General features: G+C 45.0%; 1 protein-coding gene across 7 annotated transcripts in view; it reads right to left on the bottom strand.

Annotated features, from left to right (window-relative positions):
• Window positions 1-23,626, bottom strand: part of PTPN21 (protein tyrosine phosphatase non-receptor type 21) — an 88,098-nt gene that overhangs the window by 6,170 nt on the left and 58,302 nt on the right. For all 7 annotated transcript variants that reach the window (XR_002523463.2, XM_021941448.2, XM_031667924.1 and 4 more), the window contains 5 exons: window positions 13,988-14,048; window positions 13,277-13,361; window positions 7,099-8,531; window positions 1,703-1,840; window positions 291-512 (listed from right to left, as the gene is read on the bottom strand). Coding sequence is in view for 6 of the 7 variants with exons in the window: in XM_021941448.2 (XP_021797140.2) it covers window positions 291-512; window positions 1,703-1,840; window positions 7,099-8,531; window positions 13,277-13,361; window positions 13,988-14,048 (1,939 nt within the window). In the remaining variant the exon portion in view is untranslated. The remainder of the gene's footprint in view (window positions 1-290; window positions 513-1,702; window positions 1,841-7,098; window positions 8,532-13,276; window positions 13,362-13,987; window positions 14,049-23,626) is intronic.

Here is a 23,626-nt window from a genome sequence, read left to right as displayed (position 1 = left end):
TGCCCTGAATCCTGGTAACAGTGCTGGGGGCAGAGTGGTTTCGCACATGGAGAGACACGACTTTGGCTCTGTCTGATAGACACTTTTTACCTAGCACTGGTGTGTGGATTTCCCAGCTTGTAGTACAGTTTGTCACAAATGTTCAAAACTAGAGTGTTTATCTAAAACAATAAAATGAAAATAAATTTTAAAATATCTGCATTCTAAACAGACATGAATACAATTCTTACCATTCTTGTAATTTAACTGAAACTGCATGTGCTGTTTATTACTTGAGGCGTTCCTCTCACCTTAATATGTGATGCATTGATGTAACCAGTGTTGTTTTCTTTAGTTGGGACCAACTCCACTCTCGCATCGTCATAAGGAAGAACATCTTGGAATCGATTTCTTTCTGCATTTTCAGGGAGTCGTGCTGTTGAGCACTCCCCATCAACTAGCCGTTTCTTAAGAATTCTTTCATATTCTGTGAATACCATTCCTTGTTCTAATCGTTGTTCCAGAATTTTACACTATAAAACAGAATATATGGAATAACATGAATACAGCCACATGTCGTGGCTACCTTTTGACTATATATTTGAAATCTTGTTTTCTGCTTCACACCTAGCACTGTCTAATATTGAAAATTCTAGGTTGGGCACGGTGGCTCATGCCTGTAATCCCAGCACTTTGGGAGGCCAAGGAGGGAGGATCACTTGAGCCTAAGAGTTCAGGACCAGCCTGAGCAACACAGTGAGACCCTGTCTCTGCAAAAAATTAAAAAATGAGCCAGGTGTGGCGGTGCATGCCTGTGGTCCCAGCTACTTGGGAGGATGAGGCAAGAGGACTGCTTGAGTCCAGGAGCTTGAGGCTGCAGTGAACCGTGAGGTTCACTATCTCAAAAAAATCAAAACAAATAAAAACAAAAACAAAATTCTAGGTGAAAACAAAGTTAAAATTTTAACAAGTCACAACAACAAGAATTAAAAGAACAAAAGACAATCATTTTGGTGAGAAATACAACGCAAAGTTTTGTTTAAAGTTGAAAATTGCCTAAAGAAATTTGTTGAATTCATTTTCTCTAGATCTGTGGTCAATTTTGTGACCCCCAATAGATGGAATTCTCCTGGGGAACAGTAAATCTAGGGGACGGATAATGAGTTCCATCATCTATGAACACGTGTTTTCATTTTGTATCATACGACATATAAAAGACTAAAGCAGTAGGAAATATTGGAAACTACCTCCAGGATCCCGTTGTAAAGCAAATGTATGCATATCTGATTTTGATGTAATAAAAACTCTTAGAAAATACACCTCAGGCACAAAAGGAAGTTTTGAAAAATTGAGAAACTACTCTCGAGATAAACTTTCAATATAATAAAAGTCAGTGTCTACTGTCTTTCCTATGTATGCTCCTGTATTTTTGTAGATTTCTTCTCACTTTAAGGCCATCAAAATCAAGACTGCCCCAAAAGGCCAAGAGAAGGTAAAAAAGAACACTGAGAAACAAACAAAAAATCAGCATTCAAACCTGAAATTATCTATAGACATTAGCTATACATTTGCCCCAATTTTGAGGACCATATTACAAAATTCCTTAACAATCATTTATTATTAAATTGCGTTAGAAAATTCACCAAAATCTCATGAAGGCATCTGCGTAGTATTTACCGATTGTTCCAGAGAAGGCGCAAAGCCCCGTGTGTCCCATACGTACCCTTTCATCATTTGTTGCTCTGGTAGCCACTTCCTTTCCTTCATCAGGCAGAGGCACTCGAGATAGGGAGAGTCCGTTTAGGGCAGCCAGTTTAAGAGGACCAATTTTTTTTGCATCTACTCGAGTCTTTTTCATTCCCTGTAAAAGAATTTATATGTATATATGAAACATACACAAATACAACCCCTGTGAAAAGAAATGTCAATGCACTGAAGACCAGGAACACACAAAGGGAGTGTTCTCCTTTCACAATAAATCCAGAAAGATTACACTCCTTCACACACCACTTGTTTACCAAACATTAGTAGGAAGACATTCCTTTCAAGGCCAAAGCCCTGATAAGTCTTCCAGATAGAAGGTTTTGAAACACGATTGGTTACAAAGTTCTGTTGTAATGAAAGGTGAGGCTCCAGGCAGACCGCATTCCTTTTAAAACAAGACAGACATTAAAAAATCAGCTGAAGTCCAAAAAAAAAAAAAAAAAAAAAAGCTTTAAATGCAATCACTTGACTATAATAAGCTTTTATTGTTTGTTTTTTTGTTTTGTTTTTGTTTTTGTTTTTTTGAGACAGGGTCTTCACTCTGTCACCCAGGCTGGATGGAATGCAGTGGCACCATCCTAGCTCACTGCAGCCTCAACCTCTAGTCTCAAACAATCCCACCTGAACCTCCCGAGTACCTGGGAATACCAGCACATGCCACCATGCCCAACTAATCTCTGTGTTTTTGGTAGAGATGGGGTCTCACTATGTTGCCCAGGCTGGTCTCGAACTCCCAAACTTAAGCAATCCTCCTGTGGTGGCCTCCCAAAGTGCTCGAGATTACAGGCATGTGCCACCATGCCTGGCCAGCTTTTATAATTTTTAAAATATATAAATTCTTTAAGTCATTCTGAAAAAATTAAATGCTTTCTGCAGCAGCCCCCTTTGTGTGTTGAAGCTCCCTCCTCATATGCTACTCTGCGTTCTAGCGTGGACTTGGATGACCCGGGTTAGATCACGCTACCTCTCAGAATGGCTACATTTTTAAACAAGGAAAATAAAACAGAGCTAAAATCTCCATCATGACACCAGGAGGACAGGACAGAACAGAAGGCATCAACAAAATCTTATCTCCTGAAATCAGGTGCTTCCTAAAGTTATTATTAGAGCATGATTTTCCTCTCTGAGAATAAGCGTAAGAACGCTAAGTTGACCAGGCGCGGGGGCTCACACCTGTAACCCTAGCATTTTGGGAGGCCAAGGCAAGCGGATCATGAGGTCAGGAGATTGAGACCATCTTGGCCAACAGGGTGAAACCCCATCTCTACTAAAAATACAAAAATTAGCTTAGCAGCGTGGCGTATGCCTGTAGTCCCAGCTACTAGGGAGGCTGATGCAGGAGAATGGCTTGAACCCGGGAGGCGGAGATTACAGTGAGCTGAGATCATGCCACTGCACTCCAGCCTGGGGGCAGAGTGAGACTCCGTCTCAAAAAACAAATGCTAAGTTTGGTTGGATATACTGCACTTCCTTGGAAGACATCAATATAATGAGTAGCCCCAACTGGAAAAAAATCGTTCTGCCCTGTAAACAAAATCAGTGTTACTCCAGCTCTCTCAACCTGTAACAGGCCAGGAAGCCCCATGATAATGGTGCAAGAACAGAGGGAAAAGGCATCTTGGTAAGAGGGGAAAAAATCCTAAAAGATTGCTGCTGTAATTGGAGACTACGATTGGTACCTAACTCAAAAAGCTAAGTGGATTAATTTTTAATTTTATAATTCATATTTGATAATGAGCTCCCCACATAATGCAGTCTAGACTAGAAGCAGCAGAGGCCTGGGTTCACATGTGGCCTCTAACTGACCAACTTCTTTCAGGCAAGTCACTTTTCCTCTGTAAGCCTCACCTAGACAGAAAGAGACAGATACACTCAGACACAGGCATACAGACTAAAAAGTTCCTGCTTAGGCTGAAATTTAATGGTTCTAATGTGCAGAAAACAGTGATGTGCTGGTAATATTTAACACTGGCTCTTGGAAGGAAGTTTTGATTGGTGTTTGCCCATATCCATGGTGTACTCTCATCACAGCCAATTTCAAACTGTTAATGTCACATCAGTTGGCTCACAAGATTCCTGAAAATTTAAGTCGGCTCTTGCCAGCTAATACGAGCTAGCTCCCGCACTTCTCTGCCTGAAAATGACTCAAAATATCCCACACTGGGACACGCTGGATAAAGTTGATTGGCTGTGAGGTCAGTTCAAAGCCAGTATTGGAAGAATGTTGTATGTAGTCAAAACTAGCCTTGAATATGCCTTAATTAGCCCTTAGAATATAAGCATAGGATTTTAATGCATACCCTGCACAGTGATTTCTTATGTGAGAACCACTGCACTAAAGGGTACAACAAAAAGAAAATCTTTATGTAGATGTATAAGCACCCAAACCAGTCTGCCTTTAAGATAACAATCAGGTCGCTGGAGGTGGAGATGGGTGGAGAATTCTAAAATCATTCCTACTTGTCTGCAGTTTATTTCACTGTTTTTAATACTAAACCTCCATAACCTTAATTCACATTAGGAAATTTGTTGTAACGATTAAGATAATGGCAACCCCATGTTACTATGAAAGGTCAGAGGAGACAACAGGGGATTGGCCTCTTCCACTCTTGAAAACCATTAAGTTCAATGTATGATGCCACCTCACAGTAATGTTAATATTGACTAAGCTCTTTCAATGTGCCAGAGCCTCATTTTATTCCCCCAACAATTCTCTGGGGTCCTCTCATTGACAAACGTAAAAGCTGAGTCACAGAGAGATTAAATAGCTTGTCTGAGGCCACATGGCTGCCTCTTTTACAAGGTAATCAGTGTCAAAACAAGTAAAAGCAAATCTTTGGTTAAAATCAGTTACGCTGAATCATATAATTCAGGAGGCATTTTTTCATGCCTAACTGCATGTGGGACATAATGCCATGAAGCAGGCAGAGCAGGGATGACCGTCCTCGTGATCTGAGGTTATCTGATGTGGAAGCTGAGGTTCTGACGCATGAAGGGTCCTGACCGTGTCACCAAGAACTAACAAATGGCAGGCTCTAGACTCAGCCCCAAGGTTCTTAACTCGTAGGACCTCTGCTCTTTCCTCGTGACCACAGTTGCCATACCCATTCTTTAAGTAGAATCCTGTAAGCAAAAAGGACCAAAACCATAATCCAATCACATAATTTTACTATTATTGTGGTCTTAAAAGTCAATGGGAGAGAAAAGTTCTTTTAAGAGAACCAAATTGATCAACGTCCTCAGATTTAACTGAACCTACCAGACCCCATTCAAAACATACAGGGATAAAATAGGCCTGAGTACTTAGCTGTACTCAAATAGCATTTGCGGAAAGTACTTGAGTCACCATAAAAACAGACAGTTCTTAATGCAATGGGAAGGGTGTGAAGTATAAAAGGACTCTGTCCAGCTGGCTCTGGGATTCAGGTAGAGTTACTTTGGAAAATCTACCCACATCTTATCCCTGAATCACCGCTCCCTACACTCTTAAATCTGTGTCCGCTGAAGGCATTGACCTTTACTGTTCAGGTACGTGAGTCATGTTGTACACTTGTGAAAAACTTAAAAATCAACTTAAAATTCAAACCCAAAACTTACTAATAGAAAGCAAATTTAGGCCAGGTGTGGTGGCTCACACCTGTAATCCCAGCACTTTGGGAGGCTGAGGCAGGCAGATCACGAGGTCAGGAGATGGAGACCATCCTGGCTAACACGGTGAAACCCCGTCTCTACTAAAAATATAAAAAATTAGCTGGGTATGGTGGCGGGTGCCTATAGTCCCAGCTACTCGTGAGGCTGAGGCAGGGGAATCGCTTGAACCCGGGAGGCAGAGGAGGCAGTGAGGCGAGATCGCACCACTGCACTCCAGCCTGGGCAACAGATCAAGACTCTTCTCAAAAGAAAAAAAAAAAAGCAAATTTAAATCTATGGTACTTTTTTTGTTAAGTAGGTACATTAATCTCTTTCATAAGCACTATAATAGTGTGGGTTTTTTCCTGTTTAGCAAGATGTTTGCAGCATCTTAAAGGATCTCATACACTAGGCCAGAACCACACTTGAAATGAGCCCTCCTGTCTGAGTTTGCAATTTAGCAGCGATGTGGGGAGGAGAACCCTAGTTGCCAAGACACTGGAAGCCAATGGGAGATAGGATGGAGGCCCTAATTAAGTTAGCCTGGATCAAGTGCGGGGCATGAGGAGTGGAGATGTGGGCCAGGAAAAGCTGGAAGCCTGAGCACTGCAACAAAATAACTTCGGGTGGACACACTTCATCACAAGGCCACAAATGCTTAGTCCCAGGTTGAGGACGGAGTTTAAAAGTTTCAGTGAAAGACAGACTAGCAAGGCTTCAACAGATAATTATGACTTAATAGAATATATACAGTATACTTCAATGCAGAACATACATTGACAATGTAGATGATAACAGAACGGGCTGCTAAGTATGGGTTTAAAATTCCAGTTCAGTCACTCACTAGTCATGTGACCTTGAAAAGTTAGTTAATATCTAAGTCTGTTTCTTCAACTGTAAAACAGGCATAACAATAGGCTTACTGTAAATAGGCCAGAAAAGTAGAGGAAATGCTTGGCCCATGGTAAATGCTCCAAGGATGGCAGCTAGAGATGATGCTATTATGCTTTTTTATATTTTGCTTCAAAGTAGGTAAAAAGTGCTTAATTCATATTTATTTATTAGGCTGAATATTAAAGAACTGCATCTTCTACAAGGGACTTTCCTTAGATTCTCAGTTGAATTCATCTTTCTTTTAAATTTAAGAAACCTGGACGTCTCAGGATTTGCCTTGACCAAGTGCCACCTTCCCAACTCCAGGATCACTCTGGAGAATCACAGCCAAGATATGTAAGCTATATCCACACACACTCCAACCTGGAGAATTATATTAGGATTGGGAACACTTTCCTGGATGCTTTTCTCAGGTATCTCTTCAACAAACTAAACAAATGCACTCCTGGGGTGCCGCATCACCCACAGTATTTTTAATGTGTGGCTAAAGCAATCCTGGCTAAAGTCATGAAACCTTAACTGTCTTTCCCTTAACACTGCGTTACTAAAACCTTTCATGTTTTCCATTCCTTTCGACAAAGCCCTGTGAATTTACCTTTTCACTTCATCTATAATAATCTCCAGTAAAACCACTAAAATTCAAGTGGATCCCCATGATTTCCATATGTAAATTTCAATGTGTTCAAAATTAGACAAAAAGACAGTGACGTGGGGGAAGGAAGAACGTTAGAAGAACAAGAGGAGCTGAAAAACACGGGACGTGATGAGTGAAAGAACCGCCAGGGCGAAGGCGCAGTCCCCTGGCCGGGCACTGCTCGCCACGTGGCTTACCCCCAGGGGCGGGAGCCCTTCCACGATGTTCTTCTTCCCAGAGAGGAGGTCCGACACCGGCCTCTTCTTCAGGGAGTCCCTCCGGGCTCGGTAGCGGCCAGACGTGGTGAGGTCGGACTCCGACATGGAGGGCGTCAGCAACCCGTCTCTCCAGGGCCGCTGGGCCTCTGCGGTCGTGCGGACGGGACTGCTGTCCATCATCCTCTTCTCCGAGTCCGGAACGTGGCCCTTGGGCTCGAGGATGTGCAGGGGCCCGGCGAGCAGGGCGCGAGGGCAGCCAGGTGGGTCCTGGGTCAGGCCAGGCCGGGGCTCGCGCGCACGTCCAGGGGACGCCCGGGCCCTGCTCTCCTCTTCGAAGTCCTCGTCCTCTTCCTCCTCGCTGCTGTGGATCAGCATGGTGGCGTCTGACAGGGACTTCTCATGGCCGTATCTCAAACCCTCCGCCTCCTCCTGCCCTTCCCGCTTCGTTCTCTCGGTGAAAACGCTGGGCTGGGAGCCCGCCGAGAGGGCTCGCGGCACCACCTCCGCCGCCGACGTGGACAGCGTCCGCTCCTTGAGCCGCAGGCCCTCCAGGCAGTGGCTGAGCCCGGCCACCTCGATGCTGTTCCGCTTGTGCAGCTGTGCGTGGCGCGCGGCGGTGAGGGGCTCGCTGACTTCCTGCAGCGAGTGCGCCACGGGCAAGCTGTCCTCCTGGAACGTCTGCACCGAGTGGTGCACGCGCCGCGTGATGAGGTCGGGGTTGCTACTGCTGATGTACAAGTGGCGGGACAGGTCGGGCGTGCTGTTGGCTGGCCTGGGGGGCGGGTAGGGTGGGGGTGGCCGGTACACCTGCGTCCGCATGATGTTGGGGGCCGGGTAGTCCTGCGCCTGCAGCTGCGCGTTCGTCAGCTCGGGCACGCTGACCGCGCCCACCACGGGCCGCCGCTCGGCGGGGTAGGGGTAGGGAGACGGGCTGTGGAAGCTGTAGCTCAGGCTGAACGGGCAGTGCGCCGTCGGCGGCGAGGGGAGCTGCGCGTGCTCGCGGATCTCGGGCTGGCTGTAGACCAGCGCCGCGGGCCTGCTGTAGGCATACGAGCTGCCGATGTTGAGGTTTCGCAGCGAGTGGCTCTGCCGTTCCGCATGCACCAGGCCCCTGTTGAGCTGCTTCATCACAGTCTCATAGTCTGGGGTGGGGCGGTAGGACGGGGGTATCAGGGCGCTGTGCCGATGGGATGGGACGTAGTCAGGCCTCATGACGTCACTCCCGGTGATGCTTGGGTTGGACGACATCGGCGAGGGCTGCAAGTAGGGCTGAGGATTATTTAAGGAGTTGGTGCTGTGTGCGCTGTAGACACTGCCGTTACGAATCCGACCATTGAGGTCAATCTGGGCTCTATCCAAGCTTGTCTGAGAGTGACAGTAGTATCCGTTCTGGTTGGGCACAAAGAGGTTATCTAGAAAAAGAATAAGTTCAAAATGAGATTTTTTTAAATTGGACTAATTACTCCAACCACATATTGAGATCGGCCCTTACCTCTGAGGGCATTTGAACACAGCTTGTAAAAATCCATGCTAAAATGACCTAGCTTTAGCCACACTATCTGAGTGACCCTGGGAGCTTCGGCTTCCTCATCTATAGGATGGGGATGGCTCTGCCTACTTAAGGGGTGGCATTCATTGGGTGACAAAGTAAGACCCTGTCTTAAACCACACACACAGCAGACTAGCAGACTTTTTGGTACTCTGGGGAAGTTGAGGCAGAGATACCATTCAAGGCACTGGGCTGGGGACTCTTTCTTCCCTGGGTAGGGATGTGGCCTTGCTGCTGCTGAACCAGTTCAAGCACCAACTGTCTGTAAGCATTTCCTTAACTGGAATTTTTTATTGTTCTTCCCAAATGAATACACAAGCTTCGACTGTAAAAGGGTAATGGTATAGCAGGATCTGAGCTTCTCTGGTCCAACAGTGTCACCAGCAGCCACACAGCCCATAAAGTGTCCAGAGCCAAGAAGAGTCACATTAAAACAGCTGCAGCTGCCCCCTGCCCTGGCTCCCATGTTTCAGGAAGATCCAGACCTGCGGCTAACAGAATCAGTTTAACCTAATCTTACAATAGCTATGCATGTGTCCCTGCCCAGGGATGACAGGGGCCATGTTTCTTCTAGTCAATTTGTAGCTCACCTGCCTTCTGTTACTGAGGATGATTTCTAACCCTAGATGATTTCTAACACTCAGCACCAACTCCTTCAAATAACAATTTCCTCTGAAAGGCATTATTTGTGCTTCAAAATCTCCATAGTGATTTAAGTGATACTTAATATGCCACAATCCGGTGGGTACACTTTATTCTGGTGGCACATAAGGCTGTGAGGAAATAGCATTCAAACCTCCATGGTATTCTTCTGCTGACACACAGCACTTCCTTGTCACTGTGCTTTCCTTGTCTATGCAAAGCTTGGTCGTGGCTCCATCTCTGCAATCCCACTTTTCTCACTGCTGTCACAGCTCGGGCCCCTACCCCAGGCTTGTCTGAACTAGCTCTACAGCCACCTCGTCTCCCTGCTTCTGCACCCCACAAACCATCTAGCCATTTATGGGACTGTTATGTGGAAAAGGCAATACTGAGAATAGAAGGGGAAAAAGACGGTTGGAATACAGGCAAGAAAAGGGGAAAGGTATGCATGAAATCACCATTAATTCAAGGAAGGGAGAAGAGATAAAGGGTTACAGGAGTCCAGAGGAAGGAATGGTCATTTCCAGCCTGGGTGGGGTTGATGGGGACAAGGAAGAGAGAACCAAGAACCACCTCGCAGAAGATATGGCAGTTAAGGGGACTTGAGGGGTAAGTGGGTGAGGTGGGCATGTCCAGCTTCCATCAGAAGTGAGGTCTCTCAACCTCTCAGAGCAGGCAGGATTATGCCTCCTCACCCCTTGATACCAGGCACAGCAATGCGACTAGTAATGGTCAAGGGAAAGTGTACAGAGAGTTAAAAGCCAGCTTCCAGGCTCTCTTCCAACTGCAACACTGACCAACAAACAACACTGCAGAGAGAAGAGGCTCTCCAGCTCAAGCTCCTACCGCAGACTCACAGGGGGCAGAGCCCTCCTGCTAGTGCAGTGTGCAATGGACAGGTGACCCTTACTATTACTTCCCTGAGAGTTTGGAATAGAATATTTTCTCAGCACAGCATAGCCCTGCCTATCCGGTCTGGATGGTATGTGAACAGAAGGGTGCATGAGGTAAGGGCACCTGGGGGTGCAGAGCAGCACTGGCAAAGCCAGGGAGCACCCCCGGGCAAGATGGGGTGGCTGGAGTGTCAGATAGCTACAGAGGAGTAAAATAACTTAGGAAGTAAGGTTGGAAGAGCAGGCTCAGTGAATATTGTGTGAAGTCTCGAACACTAGGCAAAAGAATGATCCTGTAGCCGGGGGCGGTGGCTCATGCCTGTAACACCAGCACTTTGGGAGGTGAGGCGGGCAGATCACCTGAGGTTGGGAGTTCAAGACCTGCCTGACCAACATAGAGAAACCCTATCTCTACTAAAAATACAAAATTAGCTGGGCGTGGTGGCGTGCCTGTAATCCCAGCTACTTGGGAGGCTGGGGCAGGAAAATCACTTGAACCCAGGAGGTAGAGGTTGCAGTGAGCTAAAATCACACCACTGCACTCTAGCCTGGACAATATAAGCGAAACTCTGTCTCCGAAAAGAAAAGAAAAGAAAAGAAAAGAAAAAAAGAAAAGTTAAATGTGGATGAGACCCCTGGGAAGCTCACAGAGGGAGGGAAGAAGCCACAGGACAGACCTGCAGGGCACACCAAACAATACTGATGGGAAGGAGGAGGGAAAAACCCAGCATGCCAGAAGGAGAGTTTCCAGAAGGTACAAAGGCTTGAACGTGATGGTGAGGGGATGTGGGGGTGCTGGGAGCCTTGGAGAGGGCCACTTTAACAGAGTGGCAAAGGCAGAGGAGTGAGCGGTAACCAGCAAGCAGAAGCAGCACACAAGAGAGTACTCTTAGAAGTCAGTGAGAAAGGACGGGCGCGGTGGCTCACGCCTGTAATCCCAGCACTTTGGGAGGCTGAAGTGGGCGGATCACGAGGTCAGGAGATCGAGACCACCCTGGCTAACACGGTGAAACCCTGTCTCTACTAAAAATACAAAAAATTAGCCGGGTGTGGCGGCGGGGGCCTGTAGTCCCAGCTACTCGGGAGGCTGAGGCAGGAAAATGGTGTGAACCTGGGAAGCGGAGCTTGCAGTGAGCCGAGACCCCACCACTGCACTCCAGCCTGGGTGACAGAGCGAGACTCTGTCTCAAAAAAAAAGAAGTCAGTGAGAAAGGAAAGCAGATCGCTCAAACCATCACTTAAAGCGAGGAGAACAAACAATGTTAGGATGTTTATAGACGGAGGAAAGAGAATGAATGGCGAAATGAGACAATGCAGAGGACAGCCAGGTCCCGGAAGTGGGAGGGGCCAGGATTGCAAGTACCAGACAAGGGCAGGGCGCGAGAGGGAGGAAATAGAAGAACATGGTAAGGGGGCCACTCTCGGGCTCTACATCCAAAGCCCTGCTCCCTACTACCCACCTCACTGCATGAAAACGCTCATCTTTACACCAGGGCCGACACAAACAATAGTCACATCCCACCTTCTGGTCCCTTCATGCATCACTCCCTACTAGTTCCTTACCCAAGAGGGAACCTGGACCACTCTACTCTCCAAACACGCACTGCTTCATTCTGTGCATGGTGTTCACTATCCCCAAAACTAGGAACAGCAACCCCAGTCAAGTCCCTGTCTTTCTACCTGCCGAAATCCACCCATCTTTTCAGATACAGAAAGTTCTTCTCAATCTCCCCAATGTGATGAGTCTCTCTTCCATTGAGAAGCATGGTAATTGCACATGCTGTCTCAGAAAACCTATCATATTCAAGTTATTTGTGCCAGGAGTGGTGGCTCAGGCCTATAATCCCAGCACTTAGAAAGGCAGAGGCAGGAGGACAGCCTGGGCCCAGGAGATTGAGACCAGCCTGAACAATATAGCAAGACCCCATTCTCCACAAAAACGGGTTCAGGGGGAAAAAGACAAAGTTATTTGTGCACCTGTCTTATCTTCAACTATCAGATTCTAAGTTTTTTTTTTTATTTTTTATTTTATTTGAGATAGTCTCCCTCTATCATCCAGGCTGGAGTGCAGTGGTGCAGTCTTGGCTCACTGTAACCTCCACCCCCACCTTGGGCTTAAGCAATTCTCCCACCTCAGCCTCCTGAGTAGCCAGGACCACAGGTGCATACCACCAGGCCCAGCTTTTTTTGTTTGTTTGTTTGTTTGTTTTTGATAGAGACTGGGTCTGGCCCTGTGGCCCAGGTTGAAGATAAGCTTCTTGAGATGTGGAAATACTCATCTGCATAAACCTCCTTAGCATTTGGTATAGCCCCACTGCTTAAACTTCAGTTTGGGAGTTTGTTACAAATACAATTCCTTATACTTCTCAAGTGAAAACTGCAGTAGTCACATGTTTAACTTTTACAATAGGAAAGCCTCTGGCAGGGGAAGAAAAGTAACCCTGGGAATTCTTTGTCAGACAGTAAAGAAGCACTTAAAGGCTAATAGAGTGGTGGTAAAAGGACATAGGAACTAGCTTGATAGTTTCCCATTGGCCAAATTTGAGATCAGTGGAGCATCAAAATTTGATACTGCATTTTTTTACATATATTCAAGAACCCAAATATATGTGGTGGCTCACACCTGTAATCCCAGCAATCTGGGAGGCTGAGGGGGGGCGGATCACCTGAGGTCAGGAGTTTGAGACCAGTCTGGCCAACATGGCGAAATCCCATCTCTACTAAAAATTACAAAAATTAGCCAGGCATGGTGGCGCACCTGTAGTCCCAGCTACTTGGGAAGCTGAGGCACCAGAATCGCTTGAATCTGGTAGGTGGATGTTGCAGTGAGCTGAGACACGCCACTGCACTCTAGCCTGGATGACAGATTGAGACTTTGTCTCAAAAAAAAAAAAAAACAAAAACAAAAACTGAATATATTGGCTTCTTTTATGAATCCAGGATAGCTATTATCATGATGCAATTTGGGGTGCAACTTCAGCCAAAAACTGTCCAGGCTTCACAATCTCCAAGCATTCACAGATTTATCCATAGTAATAACTATGTAAGGCATGGCAGAAACAATGTACTTTACCTTGGGAAGAAGCATATGGTTCTGTATAATGTCCATTATAGTGTAGCTGTGGTGGGGGAGGCATCACGTAGGGCTGGGGTTTAGGCTAAGAAATGGAGAGTTGGACACAGGGTTAAAACACATTGCTTATGTAATACAGGTAAAGTTATTATCCACTGGATTCTTTCTGTTAAAAAAAAACTTCTGAAGGAATTAAATATATTATATATGGAAAATAAACATGAAGACACAGTAGTTCTTATCATATCTAGCATTTTCTATGTTTCCCCAAATGGCAATGCCAAGCCCTATGACTGATACCAAGGATATTAGGCTCCACAAGAAAATCTGCATCTAAAAAGCTAAGAGGAAGAAGGAATAGATACAGATTTCCTTGTATAAACATTTGAACATAAGAAGCTTATATGTATTATAATCAATCTTATTAAAGTCATCTAATATTTTAAATATATACCAACTTAGGATTACTCTTGGCCAACAGTCTAAGTTCTTAATATTAAGGTCAGACCTAATATTCAAATATGTATAATATAATAATATAAATACTAGATTGGACCTATGGGAAAAAATCACCATTTCTTTGGTTAAAAATGATGAAAGATCAATACACTTTTATGGTTCAAACTCAAAATTAACAGTATTAAAAGCATATTTTATTAAGGAAAAACATCACTAAAATATAAAAGCAATCATATTTTCCTTGTTTCTTACCAGAGACATCCTTGAAGAAGACCTCCTCCTGATTGGGTTCACTGTGACAGTCTGAGTTTGCCTATAAAATAGGATGTCTCTGAGAAGAGCACATACACACTGTCTCTTAAATTCTACCAAAACAAGATATAGGAATGTAAAATAATAAATCTTCTAAGGCAAAAAAAAAAAAAGACAAGCTATCTAAGTCATGAAGTCAGAGAAAAGAAGGGAGTTTTTTTTTTAACCAAAAAAAAAAAAAAAAAAATACCTGGGTGTGGTGGTATGCGCCTGTTTCTCTCTCAGTCCTTTCCTGCTACCCCAACCCCTCAACCTGCCCTGTGGTTTCAGGCTCCCCACACAGTGTCATCGCCTGGACCCACAAAGGGATCAGAGCATCTTTGCCAGGCCCATCCAAGTAAACCTTTGGATTAGCCATAAGCAGTGGGGAAAGAGACAAGGCTGTATCACCCACACACTTGCTGCAGGAAAAGTGGGATTCAGTGCAAATGCAAATGTGTTTCTCCTGTGCACTGGGGAGCCCTGGATCTCTCCACTAACCTTCCTCCTGGGGAACCATCCACTGTCAACCCAGAAGCCTCATTCAAGCAGTAAGAACTGCCTTTAATTAAAAGTCTGTTAACCACAGACTACAAACATAATAAAGAAATGAATTTAGAATTTTAGTGACAAGAAACTACATTTCCAAGTGCAGTAAGCACGCTCCTGTAGTCCCAGCCTCTTGGGAGCATCTTGGGCCCAGGAGTTCAAGACCAGCCCAGACAACATAGCAAGACCCCATCTTTTAAAAAACTCAAATATAAAAAAAATTTCAAACATATATATTTGTAAAATCTACATTTCCTCTAAGGAACCAAGGGAAAGCAAGGCACAAGATTTGGTTCAGTAAGCCGATGGTAAACCCATTTACCTTTCTTTGCAAGAAATTTCTGATTTGTTTTGAATATATTTTTTAAAAAACACCTAAGGCCAGGCACAGTGGCTCACACCTGTAATCCCAAACTTTCAGAGGACAAGGCAGGTGGATCACCTGGAGTCAGGAGTTTGAGACCAGCCTGGCCAACATGGTGAAACCTCGTCTCTACTGAAAATACAAAAACTAGCTGGGAGTGGTGGTGGGTACCTATAATCTCAGCTACTCGGGAGTCTGAGGCAGGGGAGTCACTTGAACCCAGGAGGCAGAGGTTGCGGTGAGCTGAGATTGTGCCATTGCACTCCAGCCTGGGCAACAAGAGCGAGATTCCAGTCAAAAAAAAAAAGGACCTAAATGTATTAGGGAGTGCTGACGAATACTTATCTGATAATGTGAGATTTTAAACTATTCGCATGGCAAGTTCTATGTTTAAATAAACAATAAGGTAAAAAAAGGAACAAGAAACAGAAAAGCCCATTTGTAACTACTGTTTTTAAATAAAGGCAAGATTTTTTTTTCTTCTGTGTGGTCAGTTTTACTGCAAGATCTGGGAACCTACACACATTGAATTCTTGGCTTTATTGATGACATGTAGTTTGTCAAAGCACTTTTCCTTAGACCTTTTACCACCTATTCCTGGTTCATGTACTTATGTAACACATAATTACTGATTACAAAAATATTCTGTGACCTTTGGTTACAGTGTTCTAAGGACTAATTACTAGAAAATCCATCATGACAAAGTGAATATTCAATCCATTTAAGCAAATTTACCATAATATCAAGCCTCACGTCTCATAAATTAACATTACTCTTAACACTCTGAAAACTAGTATCTTATATTCAAAAACCCTGAGTATTAGCTTATTTTTATAAGACTCTTGAGATAAAAAGAAAACCAGTACATACTAGTTTTAACATCAGGTGATTACAACTGCTTTTACTAGCTTTTATAAATAATTCATATTCTTTGTTATTGGAAAGTATTCAGGCTGTTAATGAAAAATAAATGTCTCTTTTCCAAAAGATGTTCCATTCTTCCAGTACTTATTTTGGTGAGACAAGTCTGCGTGGTGTGTCTGGTTTTTTTTTTTTTAAAAAAAAAAACAAATACTCCTTAACTGCACATTAATATATTCCTTAAAATTAGTACCCACAAATTAGCTGGATGTGGTGGCAGGTGTCTGTAATCTCAGCTACTCAGGAGGCTGGGGCAGGAGAATCGCTTGAACCAAAGGGGTGGAGGTTGCAGTGAGCCGAAATCACGCCACTGCACTCCAGCCTGGGAGACAGAGTAAGACTCCGTCTCAAAAAAAAAAAAGAAAAAAAGATAGTACCCAGAATTTGAAGACACCGCATTTTTGCAGCCTTGAAATTTACTTTGGTTATTCTTCACTGTCAGGACTAGGTTTAGGCAAACTGGGTCCTCTGAATATGTGTTCAGTCTAGCAGAGACTCACTGTCCAGATGGACTGAACTTAAACTTTTAAAGTACTATAAATTCACAAGGGTTGCCGACAGAATTCTCTGTCAACAAACTCCAACAACATGTCTATAATTGCCCAGCCTGGGGCAAAAATAAAACACAAAACCCAAGGATGCAGAGCTTCAGCACATGGGCGGCCCTCCCACACTGATAGCTATCTTGGCACTCTTGCTGGCAGCACCCAGTGTGGAGGCGAACACTGCCCACTGTAGTAGCCGGCTCTACTAACAAAACAAACTACAAAAGCATGTACCTGCCAAAGTGCTTGACCCAGGCAGCCGCACCATCAGTTCTAATAGGCTAACCTTCTCTTTCTTCTTGGCGTTGTTCTAATAAATGCAGTTTACTCCGAGACCAGCTATCCTCAACTTGGCATACAAGAGAAAACCATGTAACTATTGGTTGTGGTTTCCAAACTTTTTGGGCAGTTACTATGTTGATGGGTACTGCTAAATAACTGAGAAGAAATCACTAGAATCTGTGCGCCAAAGAAGACAAAATAAAAATTAAAAAGGCTGAGCCAGGCATGGTGGCGTATGCCTGTGTAGTCCCAGCAACTTGGGAAGCTGAGGCAGGAGGATCCCTTGAATCCAGGAGTTCATGGCTGTAGTGCACTATGATCACATCTGTGAATTCCCACCATATTCCACCTGGGAAACTGAGACACTAGGACCTTGTGTCTTTAAAAAAAAAAAAGAAAAGAAAAAGAAAAAAGGCTGCCAGCCCAAGTAAAATCAATATTATGTATTGAAACTGTGCTAGGGACTGTACGTGATTATCTCGTGGAATGTGTACACCAACCCCACAAGGGAGGTCCAGTTATTATCCTGATTTTACAGATAAGGAAAGTGATACGTAGGTTCAGTAAGTTGCTCCTGGTCACATGGCAAACAAGTAGTAGAACCGGCATTTGAACCAGCAGGTCTGTCGGATTCCTGAGTGTATGTGTCTAACAATCATGTGTTCAACCTGCTTCCCGGCCCCAACTAATCTGTAAGCTCCATGGAGGCAAGATGTGGTATCCCTGGTGCCTTTGCTGAGCAAGTGAATGACTAACAAGTGAGGACTAAAGTGATGCTTATTACTAAGCATTTACAGCTGAGCTTATATTTCTAAGCCTCATCTCAATTTTGCTTTTTAAGTTTCCTTTCTTATATGACGAAAGGGAGTTAAGAATTTGACAAACAAAAAAAATGCCATTGATAGCTCATAAACTAATAGATAGTTCAAGGAATAGATTCCTTCCTGTAATCCCAGGTACTTAGGAGGCTGAGATGTAAGGATCACTTGAGGCCAGGGGTTTATGACCAGCCTGGGCAACATAGCAAGACCCCATCTCTAAAAAACTAAAAAAAAAAAAATTAGCCAGGCATGGTGGCACACACTTATAATCCTCGCTACTCCAGAAGCTGAGGGCTGAGGCCACTGGATCCCTTGAGCCCAGGAGTCTGAGGTTACAGTGAGCTATGATCACACCACTGCACTCCAACCTGGAAGACAGAGTAAGACCCCATCTCTTAAAAAAAAAAAAAAATGTGTTAGATGGTGGAAATACCTAGCAAATGTTTGTCTCAATGACTTACCTTTTGAGCTCACTATAGTAAGGGTAAGGAAGAATAAATGCTCTCCTCCCAGCCTACACTTGGGTAGACCAGGGCTACATCCAAGCTGCTTACAGGTCACTGACTTGGCTCTGAGATGCCTGTTCCTATTGTTCACCCCCCTACCAAATCCCACCTTAGGTGCAGCTTCCTGGCATTGTGGGCAGGGAGAGGAACAAAGCCAGCAGAGACCATCTCAGGTAACTGGGAAGGAATACTGATGGAGGGAGAGACCCTGGCGTCACTTCAGCACCATGACATGTGTGGTTTTCTTGTTTTTGGAGACGGGGTCTTGCTCTGTCGCCCAGGCTGGAGTGCAGTGGTGTGATCCTGGCTCACTGCAACCTCCACCTCCCAGGCTCAAGTGATTCTCCTGCCTCAGCCTTCTGAGCAGCTGGGATTATAGGCGCCCGCCACCATGTCTGGCTAAGTTTTGCATTTTTAGTAGAGATGGGGTTTCACCATGTTGGCCACGCTAGTCTTGAACTCCTGGCCTCAGATAATCCACCTGCCTCAGCCTCCCAAAGTGCTGGGAACACGGGCATGAATCACCGCGCCCGGCCAACATGTGTGGTTTTCTAGGGCGACACTGACCTCTATCCATATAAGAACCCACTCAGAAAAAGCCGCTGCCTCTCCTCAGCTCCACCAGGGGTCCATGTCCCCATACCCAGAGGTCCCACTGTTTGGCCTTGTGGCTGCTCCTCCACTCCCCTCCCACCTCTTCCTGCCCTGCTCCTTCACATGGATCCATGGGAACTACTGGCTCCTCGCCACACTTCTGGGACTCAGGGGACTGGAATGGGATAGGGGCTGTTCCATCTTCTTCCAGACTTCCTATAGTCTCTTCAAGCCCTGCAGCAGGCCTAGAAGAAGACGGGGTAAATCCTTTCCCTTTCCAGGCAGGGCCTACTCCAGTCAGTCTCCTGATTACAAAAGTCTCCGGAACCAAGGTGGACACTGGCTGCTATGTTCACCGACACCCCTGAGCTGCAGGGAGCACTCACCAGCCATCTCACTGCGCTCAGCGAGCGGCCTGCTGCGGTCTGAAATACAAGTTTCCCTTCTGGAGAAAGTCTCTTGAACCCTCTATCGCTTGGCTCTACAGGTTCAAGGATACCATCCTCACTTTCACTCATAGAAAAGTACAGGGGAGCCCCCTACACCAAGGGGCCTCTCAAGACTCCCCCTCTCTCCCAGCCTTTTCCTTATATAAATCAGGGAGGGTGATTACAGCATGACCAGTTCTGGGGCTTGGAGTGAGAGACAGTGGGTTTGAAGCAGATTTCTGACCTAATGGGTTGACATTATTATCTCATTTAATTCCCAATTCGACCCTAAAGGAATATTAAGTATAAAAGTCTCATTATCCTAACTTTATAATTTTTAAAAGACAGATTGTTATCCATCTAACATTTTTAAGGTTTGGATAACGATCATTCTGTTATCTAAGGTACTTTGTTAGGGGGTGGAGAGGGAAGGCTGTTGGATCGTGCCATTGTGTAAATACTAAAATATAGTTATCTGGGTCAAGGTTAGATGAGTCACATAAAGCCATCCCAAACACCAATAAACTATAGATCAGGACTGCGGGTGAAGGGGACATCCTGGGATTACAGTTCCCCTTTCTGTGCAAGTCGAGTCTATCTCCTGGGCCACCAGTCACCCCAGCCCAAACCAGATGTCCAGAAGCCACTGTCCAGTTCCAGGCCAGCTGCAGTTTTGTTAAATGCCTATCACACTTTAGTTTACCTATGTGGCCCATGACAACAAGTCTACCAATACTTCAGAATCATAATATTGGAACATGACTATACAGTCTATATTGACAGCCTTTAAAACATGGTCGTAACAATTAAAGTTCTTTTCATTTTATTATCAAGCAAAATTTTAAAAGCTAATATTAAAAGCTTCATTTACTTTACATGGGAAACAAATGCTCACAATGAAATATATTAGTTCCCTACAGAATGAATCATAAGTAATTACATAGGAATAGCTCATGGAAATCGACTGCCACAATCTATTGGATATATAGAGATTGAAAACAAACTTTGGAAAACAGCCCTTTAAACATAATTATTCCATTTTGAAAAGAATCAGGTGTTCCTTATTTAGGTATAATATATGCAACTGATGACATTAATGTGGTTTTATTCACACTTGCCAATAAATAGCAATATTCCAAAAACTAGAGCTGAATTTCTAAGACTGAATCATTCACCATAATCAATCATTTGTTGCTTTTCCCACTTCCCTCTTTTACTTATTACAAGTTGTTAATTTGCAAAACAAAACAAAACAAAACAAAAAAATCACCAGCCAATATGGATGCCTCATGGAAAGGGATTATGTTTTATGGTTTATTCACATTGTAGATTCTCCACTATTTTCCAGAGAAGAAATGAACTGAGGTAATAATGGCTCAATATTATGAACACTCTTAACTTATTAAAGTCTTTAAAATGAAAATGCTGTGGTCCAACAGACTGCATTATCTACCGCTTGAATCTTAGAACTTACTTCTGCATAGAAATCATGCCACATATGGCTGGATAACCAGGCCAGCCCCCGGGAACCCCAACGGCAAGGAGCACTGCTGAACATCACCACCAGGGGGAACACTTTCATATGCAAATACACCCAGGCAGCTAGCGGAAACCTGTTCCCATATTTACAAAGAAAGCAGGTTCCTCCTCCCTGTCAGTGCTTACGAAAATCCCATCACCAGAACAGCGGTGGGGACTCGGATGCAAACATGGTGCAGGGGAAGGCAGAGAAGAGACAGGGACTGGGCCATACGTGCAAACCACTGGGCAGCTCCCTGTCCGGGTGGGCATCTCTGCATGTTATCTTTACACTGTTGCTCCTGCCCAGAGTTTCTCTCACACCCTGCAAGACAGAAGGCACTTCCATAGCCTTTCTCCTTCCTTCTTGGTGCTAAGGGGCAAAATGCCCTTGTTAGACTTTCCCTCCACCCCATGCCTCATTTACAATCTGTAATAAAAAGGAAGAGACAAAGGAGCAAAAGGGCTCTTCTCCCCTGTGACTCCCATCACTGCCACACTCCAGCTCCCATCGTTCACTAAGCCCTTACACACAGGGCACCTTGCCAGATAGGGGACACGAAGATGAGGAAGAGGAGACCCTGCCCTCATGGAGCTCCATCAAACAAGAGAGACAGATCCAATCCACATGAAAAGAGCAGGCAGGAACTACTCTAAGAGGCTGGCACAGCGGCTAAGAGCGCAGGCTGGAGTCTTGCTGCTCCACTTACTAGCTGTGTGGCAGGGCAAGACATTTCACTTCTCTAAGTCTCCATACCTTCATCAACAATGGGATAGTAATAATTGTGCCCAACAGGGTTACTGTAAGGATTAAAGAAAATAAAAACTCTCAGTATAATGCTTGACATAGCGCAAGCATTTACTAAATTATTGTTACGAATTATTCAGATCATTGTTACAAAAGACATAGAAAAAAACAGAACTTTCAGAGTGGTATTGAGGACTAAACAAACTGCATGCTTGGTGGTGTCTACAGGGGCTGTATTTTAAACTCAGTCTTGAAGAATGACTAAGAGTCTGCCAGAGAAGGGAAGGAAGGACATTTTAGCAAAGGCCTGGGCTGGGAGCATTCACATGATAAGGAAAGACTTCTTCCTGGAGTCAGACTCCAAGGCCACTGGGCTTGGGCAGCTAAGTCCAGAGAAGGACCTGAGGAGTCTGCCCTTAATCCTGTACCCAGGACGGGGCGGGTGAGAGGCACATACTCAGATTTGTTCCTGACATGTAACTTCAACAGCAGTGCTACATATTTTCCTTATCTATCCAGAAGACTGACTGCATACAGGTGAGATAGGGCATGGGGGGCCAAGTGGGAGGCAGCTCCAGGAGGCGCCTCCAGAAATGGTACAAGGACAAGAGGACAGCTTAAAGAAAGGTTGTGGGAATTGAACGAAACATTTCAGGTCTCAGCTTAGATGTCACTTGGCTGGGTAGCCTTTCCTATCTTGGCAGTTCTGGGTGAGGTACTGTTTTCCTAAGGGATCTTACAGCACCAGCACCAAGACATCTCGAATCACAGCTCTTAACACTTGTATCTACAGATTAGTTGAACAAATTAATCAAGGCCAATAGTGAGCCAGGCCCTTGCTTGGCACAGGGAATATAGCACTGAAGGCAGGGAAGAATGTCTGTCCTCATGCACTGCTGTAGAGCTTACCTGCTGGCAGGGGATATAGGCAAACAAACAAACAAACAAATATAGAAATTCACATGGTGCTAAGTGCTATAAAGAACAAAACAAAATTAGAAGGCAAAGAGACAGATCGTAGTGGAAGGGGAGTACCATAGGACAATCAGGGACAGCCTCTGAAGAGGGTCATATCTGACCAGACAGCAAATAGCAGGCTGCAATGAGGGAGCAAGGCAGGTGGAGACCTGGGAAAACAGCAAGGACAGTGTCCCCTAGGGTGAGGCACATCTGTAGCCTAGCCAGGATACCACTGTGGCTGGAACAGAGCAAGCAAGGAGGAGGATAAAAAACACAAGGTTGGAACCAGGCAAGCACCACACTGTGTATGGTTTCGTACTTTTATGAGAAGTAAAATGGGGCCAGGCATGGTGGCTCACCTGTCTAGCACTTTGGGAGGCCGGGGCAGGAGGATCCCTCAAGTTCAGAAGTTTGAGACCAGTCTGGACAACATAAGGAGATCACGCCTCTATAAAAAATATCGAAAAATTAACCAGGTGTGGTGGTACACAACCATCTACTCAGGAGGCTGAGGTGGGAGGATCACCTGAGCCCAGGAAGGCTGAGAGGCTGCTGTGAGCCATGATCATGTCACTGTGCTCAGCCTGAGTGACAGAGCTGTCTCAAACACAAACTAAAAAAATTACTTAAAAAAAGAAGTGGAATGCCAAAGGAGGGTTAAGAAGAGTGACAGGATCTGGGCTGGGTGCTGTGGCTCATGCCTGTAATCCCGGCACTTTGGGAGGCCAAGGTGGGTAGATCACGAGGTCAGGAGATTGAGACCATCCTGGCCAACATGGTGAAACCCCATCTCTACTAAAAATACAAAAAATTAGCTGGGCGTGGTGGCATGCACCTGTAGTCCCAGCTACTCAGGAGGCTGAGGCAGGAGAATCACTTGAACCCGGGAGGCGGAGGTTGCAGTCAGCCAAGATCATGCCATTGCACTCCAGCCTGGGCAACAGAGCAAGACTCTATCTCCAAAAACAAAAACAAAAAAACAAAAAACAGTGACAGGATCAGATTCAGGTTAAACTGAGATCATTCTGGTTGACATATGGAAAATAAGCTACAGGCAGCGAAGGCACAGAAACAAGAAAGTCAGAAGGCTACCATAATATTCTGATGAGAAGCAGTGGCAGCTAGCACCAAGCTGCTAGCACGAGTGGTAAAAATGGTCAGGTTTCATACCACATCCAATTCACCAGCAAGTTCTGCCAGCTGTACCTTCAGAATACACAGGCAGTAGTATATATTCACCACAACTTTCAGAGTGGTATTGAGGACTAAGCAAATTAAACGCTTGTGGTAGGATGCAGGAGTGGAGAGCTCAGGGAGGGCCAGGCATGGCAGCTCACATCTGTAATCCCAGCACTTTGGGAGGC

Source organism: Papio anubis, chromosome 7 (assembly GCF_008728515.1).
Source record: "Papio anubis isolate 15944 chromosome 7, Panubis1.0, whole genome shotgun sequence".
Classification (NCBI taxonomy): Eukaryota; Metazoa; Chordata; class Mammalia; order Primates; family Cercopithecidae; genus Papio; species Papio anubis.
The sequence above is the reverse complement of the archived record's forward strand: the minus strand, read 5'-3'. Positions and strand labels throughout refer to the sequence as shown.